The 9,032-nt window shown below is 27.2% G+C and overlaps 1 protein-coding gene across 1 annotated transcript; it reads right to left on the bottom strand.

Moving 5' to 3' along the window:
• Positions 1-379: 379 nt before the first annotated feature.
• LOC107865958 (uncharacterized protein At1g28695) lies at positions 380-7,281 on the bottom strand. The gene is made up of 3 exons (XM_016712142.2): positions 6,977-7,281; positions 6,464-6,856; positions 380-966 (listed from the first exon to the last, which is right to left on the bottom strand). Exons 1-3 carry the CDS (start codon positions 7,139-7,141, stop codon positions 463-465), a joined length of 1,062 nt encoding a protein of 353 aa, XP_016567628.1. The 5' UTR covers positions 7,142-7,281; the 3' UTR covers positions 380-462.
• Positions 7,282-9,032: the final 1,751 nt, after the last annotated feature.

Genomic DNA, 9,032 nt, shown 5'->3' with positions numbered 1-9,032 from the left:
TTTTAATACTTAGATGACTTATAATAATTAATTAGAGGTGATATAATAAAACTACGATTGAAACAGTTGAAACAGACATATCATAAATGTCTATTTTACGTTTTTTTAAGTAATATTATTAGTTTTCTTATATATAAATGACTTAAAATAATTAATTAGGAATAATATAATAAAATCACGGAGTAGGTGAAGAAGCAGGCATGTTGACGAAGAGTTGTCTGCTTCTTCACATTTATTGATAGTATATATACATATGTACACACACACTCTCTTTGTAAAAACAAGAAAAAGTGATATATCTCTCATCGATTTTTTAGAAAAATCAGCGTATACTTCATGCTATATTTCTTCAGCTATTAAGAAACTATAAAAAGATTGATTCCATAATAGTAATACTTTACTAGAAAGATTGTATTAGTATCATAATAATTGACTCTAAATTAATTAGGCCTAAATTTTTCATTAGTTTTTCCAAGAATCCCAACAGTTCACATGTTGAGTCCATCCAGATGTCGATGTCTGATTCGCAATCGGCGTATTTTTAAATCTTCTCCAATCATGAAGGACAGCCGTTAGATCAGCCAATTTGGCACTTATACTCCGACAACAATTGGCATGAACAGTCACAACAACATTAACATCTTTACTATCGTCACAAAAACCGCTGAAATAAAGGGTGTCCAAGAACCTAACAGTAAGGCCCAAATATTTGAACAGTCCATCATTCATTAACTTGATCAAAACATCTTGATCTTTCCATCCTGTGGCTTTGTCTTTTCCAGCATACCAAGCATCCAACAATGCAATGGTTTTGATGTTTGATTTGATCATGTAGAAACCTGTGTTTATTGGATTACCTTCAGACCATTGACTTCCGTTGAACTTGTCTGTACTGATTTGAAGGTCTATAATTTTATTCGAGTACAAGTTTAGAAATGGATTCCTAAGCCATAACACATCAGTGTCCTGTTGAGTGAATAAAATAAACAAGAGTTTAACTTGTGTTTATAATAAACCAGGTCAGTCAAAAAATAATTTAACTATATGCAAATAAATGAAATTAGTACCTTCAAAAATAAGACAGGTTACTATTATATCAACAAATTGAACTAATGTAACAATATAGTACTATAAGGGGTCATTTGGTAAGATGTATTAGGAGAAATAATTCATGTATTATGAATGGTATTATTTAGTACTATGTTTGGTGGAAATTTTGGGTCAATGTATAACTAATACATGGATTAGTTATACACCCTACATGATATTATAGGGTGTATAACTAACATCTTCCATTTTGGTGGTATTAGTTATACATTAGATTTAATACCATGGGATCATATATGTAAAGACCAAAAGACCCCTCAAATTCTTATCATTTTGTCTATTTTCTTGGATTTGTGTTTTATATTTGTACTAGTAAATTTATTTATGTAAATTATCTTACAAATTTTATTATTTAGAGAAAGTTATCCGTTGCTAAATAAATTCAAGACTAATCAATACAAAGCGACCTCCTAAAGCTTAAGTTGGTGTTCCCGATCAATAAATTTTTTTGATGGTAAATAATTGTCTCACTCAAAAAAAAATTGATATTAATACCAATTAATTTTCACTTAAAATAACTTATAATGTGACAAAAACTTTCATGATAAACTTTGATTCTAATTCAACATAAATTAGAGAAAATACATCAAATCACCCTCGAACTTGTCGCCAACACTTACTTTAGACCCTAAACTAATCGGACAATTATATACCCCCTTAATAACTTTAAAGCAAATTTTTTACCACCCTAAAAAAATTATACCACTCTCACTACGGAGAGTGAAGTACACACGCCCCACGTCATTGTCAAATCAGTGTCATATCCATGTCATTGTCACGTAAGAAATTATAATTTTTTTTAAAAAAGTAATCCAACACACATATTATTTTATATATTTTTTTTTAAAGCAAAAAATATATATGTAATATTTTTATTTATATATAAAATATATATATTTTTTAATATATATATATATATATATATATATATTAAAGAAAAGACTCCCCCCCCTTCCTCCTCCTCCTTCTTCAACAACCCACCCGACCCCCCGACCCCTTCGTTCCTTCTTCACCTTCTTCTTCAACAGTCTCCCCACCCCCACCCCCGTTCCTCCTTCTCCTTTAATGTCTTTTTCATCTTTAACACTATTATTTCACCATTATCACCATTAACACCATTAATACCAATAACTTGATTCGAATTTAATAAGAAATTGATAAATAACTTGTTCATGAGTTGTAGATCAATTTAAAGTGAATGGTAAATTAGAGAAGACAAAATTCAAAACATTGTTATTACCAGACTCAACTGCGTCATTTGCCTTTTTAACAACAGCCTTTTCTTCTTCAGTCTTTCTATCCACTTCATGTCTTTTCTGTATTAAATAACAAAGATTTCTTTTTCAGACTTTCTCCTTCTACCTCTTTCTAGATCTCCACTTGGGTTACTAATTTTGGTGATTTCTTGATTTGTATTTGAAACTGCAGCAGTAGTAGTAGAAGAAGAAGAATAAGATGTGCTCTTCTTACTCAAACAACTCCCCATTTTTTCCAAATAGAGTCATTCTCAAACAGAGACATTCTCCATCCAAAATTTCAATACACAAAAATCATGAGTTAATCACAAAAATACACTAATACACAAAATTTCAAATTCAAATTCCTTCACATTAACCAAAATCCAGAATTCCCAAACTCCCAAATTCTCAATCTTTTACTCAAAAGTGTCAACAGAAATGGCACAAACAGTCCCAAATTTAGAAATGCCATTAGAATTCTTGGTCAAGAACCAAACTTGTTCATCAATTTTGAATACTTTTTGACTGTTGAAAGATGAAGTTTTGAATCAAATGAGATTTGATAGTAAGGGATTATGAAGAAGACGAAGAAACAGATGGGGATTCGAAGAAGAAGAAGAAACGGAGTGTTGAGGGTGGGGGTGGGGTGGGGTGGGAAAGGGGATTGTTACGATGAAGATGATGAAAGTTGGGTTCTTTATTATATATATATATAAATAAATAAATAAATAAAATAAAGGGGATCCTTTTAAAAAAAATAAAAAAAATTCACGTGTCTTTCTTTTTTTTCTTGCCACGTCAGCCGTAGGGGGTGTATTTAATACGCTTTAAAGATGTTAAGGGGTATATAATTGCCAAATTAGTGTAGGATCTAAAGTAAGTTTTGGCGACAAGTTCGGAGATAATTTGATGTATTTTCTCGCATAAAATACATGCAACAATAGAATGTATTCAAGTATTTAGAACAAGACAATAATTAGGATTGATTAATTCGATTTGATCGGTTGAAAAAACTATTTTTTTTTAACTTTCTATTCATAATTCTTTTATGTTATCCATTAACTCCTCTCTCGTATGTAAACCAATCAACAAAATCATTCACAAAGCTAACCAATAATAAAGCTAAACATCATTGAAATTTTTCCTACAAGGTTTACATTTCTGTTAGAAATAAACACAATTTTTATTAAGAAAACATTATCTTTAACAGAGAAAAAACATTGAAATAAGTCAATGAAAAACAAAAATAAATATAACAAAGTGCTAAAAATCAATTAACAATAATGAATTCATGGAAAAAAAGTTAATAAAAGCTATAGAATGTTGAGGGTATTTTTGTAAACAATAATATTTTTATAGAAATTTAGCAATGCATATTATTTTTAATAAATCAAATCAAACATAAGAAATAATCCTAGCATGACTAATCTGAGCACTACTAATCCGTATATTAATAATCACAACATTATTAATACACACTTTTTAATACTATTTTTATATACTCTACCAAACGACTCCTAAGTATATTACTTTAAAGATCCGTTTAAATTATATAATACGTCAATGTGAAGAATTTTTACGGATCATATATACTCATTTTAACTAACAGTTTTATTTTTATGGTTACAAATATCATATTTTAAAAAGATTTACCAAGTATTAAATTCTTTTTGGGCTCATATGTATGCCTCAAACTCTAATTCAAGTCCAAAATAAACAACCACCCAAAATACAAAATAGAAGAAGAGATGAAAAAGTCCAATACGTCCCAAGGTTTGTGGTTGTACTCGTACCAACAGGAAAGAATTTAGGAGAAGCAATCTACAGTACTAGGCGGCCCTATATTACGGCGAGATAGATGATACTTCTTCCGTTTCATAATAAATGAATTATTAAATTTTGATACACAAATTTAAGTATTAAAGACATAAATTTAACATAATTTTTTATTTTTATCCAAAAAGGAAAAAAACTGACTTTGGTAATATATTTTCAAAAATTAATTAATTGTCAAATCATAAGAATAAATTTAAAAAAATATTCAATAATACACTTATTTTAAAACACCAATAAATATTCCAATAATTTATTTATTCCGAAAATTGAAGTTAAATAGTAGTAATAATATAAACTTTTGACATGCCTGTGACAGATGTAGATAGATCTCTTGGGAAAAGTCAGATCAATAAAAGTACAAGCAAGCAAGATCCACATTAGTCTTCACCGGTGTTGTTGGCGGAAAAATGGGATTGGTTGGACTTGTAGCAGGACGCATGGATTTGGAGGAGAAAATGGCGGCTACTTGAAATAGGCGTTTATTGTACGAAAAAAAACTAGATATTTACAAATTTTTTTTTTAATTTCAATTTATATGAAACATCAAATTTGGAAAGTTAATTATTTTTTTTATAATTTTTAAATATTTTAAATTATTAATAATTAATTTATTATATTTTTACATAATTTTCAGATACTATATATTACTTTTTCATCTTAATTTATGTGCATTGATGAAATGTTTGAGAAAAACAATCAAATTTATCATATAAGTTTAGATATTAATTATTATGATTTATATGACTTTTTTAATGTAATTTTCAATTAATATATGTTATTCCATCTATCTCCATTTATTATGACACAATAAGAATTTTGAAAATCATTTTTTTATTCATATTTCAAATATATTTTAATTTAATTATTATTGTGATTTATATTACTTTTACCAAAACATTCAAATTTGTATATCTTAATTTATGTTGCATTGATAAAAATTTAAGTCAACAATTTTACGTAATTTTAAATATATAACAGATTAACAATAAAATAATTAAATTAAAATGAAAAATGTAAGATTACAAAAATATCTTCGATCAAAAACAGACAACTAGAGGCAGACATGACAACCACCAATTGTCTGCTTAAGCTGTATTCTCGCTTATATATATAGTTGTAATACAATATATGCGCTCCTTCCGTTTCATTTTACTTGGCCCTATACTAAAAATAATTATTTCAAATTATTTGTCCAATTTATGAAATCAAGAAATTTTTCTTATAGTTTTCATTACTATCCATAGTAAATAAGGACATAAAGTAATAACAGTGAAATTTAGAGTTCGAAAGTATATTAAATTAATATAATAAAATATACTCCTAATTAAAATTTTCTTAGAAGATGTGCTAAATTAATAAAAGTCAAATAAAATAAAACAAAAGAAATATATATATGGGTGTGTGTACATATATATGTATATTGGTAGTATTATTTTTATGCTAACCAAGTCAAATTAATTGAAGATATTCGACTTGTCTTTTCCCCTAGATGCAAGCTCCTCATTGGTTTTAATGTTGAACACAGCACGTAATTAGGACGACATCGCTTAATATAGACTCTGACCACAAAGTTGTCAAGAGATTAATTAGGTTAGCTTCATATTCTTCCTAGTAAATGATTTCTTCCACCTAATAAGCTAGATTCAACTTTTTCTACGCTTGTTAGTATTTTCATGATAAAATAGAAAGAATAAAATGAAAACAAAGAAGACTGACTTTTCTAAAAAAAAAATAAAAGCGTCCATTTTTTCAGTTCTCATACTTTAACGTGTTGAAAGATTTTTGGGACAGATCTAGGGCAGCACAGAAACATATACTATCTTTTTACACAACCTTTATACTTAGAGTGAGAAATTTATTAAAAATTTATAAGAAATTTAGAGAAAATTGAATGAAAAATTTCAAATTTATAAAAATAATAAATTAGTTTTGATTAGAGGTCAAAGGGTCTCAACTTTAATCTTATGTTGGATCGGTAGACAAAATTTAAACTTATACAAATTTATCGGTATTTGAGTCTCTAAGTAAATATTACCAGAAATTACGGCTCGATCGACGTGAAAAAGTAACATGCTTTAGATTTTAACGGCAAACACATTTGACTTAACTTGATCACTTTCTTTAAGTTCTCCCTAGACTAGATTAACTTTTAATTAATTAATTAATTGTTTCCCCTTTTTTAAAACTTTCACTTCCTCGAAGTATGTACTATACGAAATGTTCATACATAGTATGAAAATTATTGCCAAAGAAAAATTATGTGGAGTAAGGCATAAACATACCGTAAAGATGAAGTTGTAACCTCTTTTAAGAACATCACCCAAGAACAAAGTTCTTCTCCACATCATCTTGATAAAATCTTGAGACATGAATAATTTTTCTCCAGCAAAATCGACACCGTCCGTTTGGAGCTTGTAACAATGAAGATGTAGGAATTTGCACCGTTCATAAGAGGTTTGATCCATGGAAACAATCAAAAGGTGATTCACTAATTCCCTGGTGTCTTCTCCATGCCAAAAACCATCTAAGAATAGATCTAGCATTGGCTTGTTATTATGATCTCCTTCTACGTATGCTTTATTTACCACAGTTATTATTACCGTCTTGTTCTCTGTTGATGCTCCCGCCAATGCTCGTTCAAGATCATCTTTATAATAATTCACCTGCTCATGTAGCTGCATAAACGAATTCAAGATATATATAGAGTTAGTGAACTCAGAATATAATATACGTACACGAAAAATGCGCTGATCGAGATGACTACATATATAAGAGATTTTTCTTTTTTTTTTTACCGGTTTTGAGGGGTTGGAGATTGAGAGTTGCAAAGGGAAGAAGGGGATGTTGCTTTGTGAAGTCAAGATGATAATAGAAATAACAAGTAGACCAAATAACAGAATGATATACATAATAATATGGTGACTATGACCAATTACGACTCGATTTTTTGGGTGATCCATGGTTGTAGTGGGGAAGATTGATTTGCAGGGAAGTGAACGTGAAAATGACTTGTGAAGGAGCAACTTTTATGGAATTTTCTCATTGCCAACTTAGCCAACACATTTTTTTATATATAGAGAGAGAGCTAAAAGAATAAGAGTAGCTGACCAAAATATGCCACAAATAGTGATGAAAATATGTCATTAAAGCAGAAAGTAATCAAAATAGATTTGGTGCACTTTTTTTGTGCATTATTTATTTTTGTATATATGATGCATTTTTTTGTGCACCATATGAAAAAAATATATATGGTGTATTTTTTTTGTGCACCATATATAAAAATATATGGTGCAAAAAAAAGGTGCATCATCCATTCCGATAAAAATATATGGTAAACTATTTTTATGCACCATTCATTTATTTCTATATGATGTATATTTTTTGTGCACCATTTATTTTTTTCAATTATGTGCACTATATGAAAAAAAATATATAATGCACTATTTTTGTGCATCATTAATTTATTTTTCACATTATGCATAAAATTATTGCACCATATATCTTTTTTGCATATATGAACATAATTAGTGTACTATCTATTTATATATATATATATATATATATATATATATATATATATATTATAAAAAAATAGTACACTATTAATTATTTTTGATATAGTGCACTTATTTTGTGCATTATCCATTCTATTTTATTTATTTATTTCATATATTGCATTATTTAAATGAACTTTTTTTTTTAATATATAGTGATTTGAGTGTGCTTTTTCTATTTTCTTTATTTATTTTATATAACACTATTTATTGCACTTTTTTTATTTAGTACTTTTTAAATTTATTTCATATAGTGCACTATTTTTTTTGCTCATATATTGTTCGAAAATTTAAATTTATTTTTTTAATTTTGTCACATGTTGCACTATTTTAGTTTACTATCTATTATTTTTCATTTAGTGCATCGAATAGTGTACTATCTAGCATTTTGACGTAGTATTTACATTTTTCATACAACATTAAAATGCTAGATAGTGCACTAAATGAAAAATAATAGATAGTATACTAAAATAGTGCAACATATGACAAAATTAAAAAAATAAATTTAAATTTTAGAATAATATATGACCAAAAAAAATAGTGCACTATATTGAATAAATTAAATAAGTACTAAATAAAAAAAAGTGCAATAAATAGTGTTAGATAAAATAAATAAATAAAATAGAAAAAATACATTCAAATCTCTATATATTAAAAAAAAAGTCCATTTAAATAATGCAATATATAAAATAAATAAATAAAATAGAATGGATAATGCACAAAATAAGTGAACTATATCAAAAATAATTAATAGTGCACTATGTCTTTTTGCAATATATATATATAGAGATATATATATATATATATATATATATATATATATATAGAGAGAGAGAGAGAGAGAGATAGATAGATAGATAGATAGATAGAGAGAGAGAGAAAGAGAGAGAGAGAGAGAGAGAGAGATAGTACACTAATTATGTTCATATATGAAATATAGATATATGGTGCAATAATTTTATGCATAATGTAAAAAATAAATGAATGGTGCACAAAAATAGTGCACTATATTTTTTTTTCATATAATGAACATAATTAAAAAAAAAAAAATAGATGGTGCACAAAAAATGTGCATCATATAGAAATAAATAAATGGTGCACAAAAATAAAACACCATATATTTTTATCAGAATGGATGGTGCACTTTTTTTTTGTACACCATATATTTTTTTTATATAGTGCACAAAAAAATGCACCATATAAAAAAAATGAATGGTACATAAAAAAAGTGCACCATATTTTTTTTTAATATGGTACACAAAAAATGTATCATATATATATTTTTTATATGGTGCAC

The sequence above is a fragment of the Capsicum annuum genome, chromosome 3, assembly GCF_002878395.1.
Source record: "Capsicum annuum cultivar UCD-10X-F1 chromosome 3, UCD10Xv1.1, whole genome shotgun sequence".
NCBI classification, from domain to species: Eukaryota; Viridiplantae; Streptophyta; class Magnoliopsida; order Solanales; family Solanaceae; genus Capsicum; species Capsicum annuum.
The sequence above is the reverse complement of the archived record's forward strand: the minus strand, read 5'-3'. Positions and strand labels throughout refer to the sequence as shown.

Excerpts from the sequence above, each read along its gene's own strand:
- LOC107865958 (XM_016712142.2), bottom strand. The coding sequence starts at position 7,141 with ATGGATCACCCAAAAAATCGAGTCGTAATTGGTCATAGTCACCATATT. Across the intron at positions 6,857-6,976 it reads TCTCCAACCCCTCAAAACCG|CTACATGAGCAGGTGAATTA; the intron begins GTAAAAAAAAAA and ends TCGTTTATGCAG. Across the intron at positions 967-6,463 it reads GTTACAACTTCATCTTTACG|GACACTGATGTGTTATGGCT; the intron begins GTATGTTTATGC and ends TTCACTCAACAG.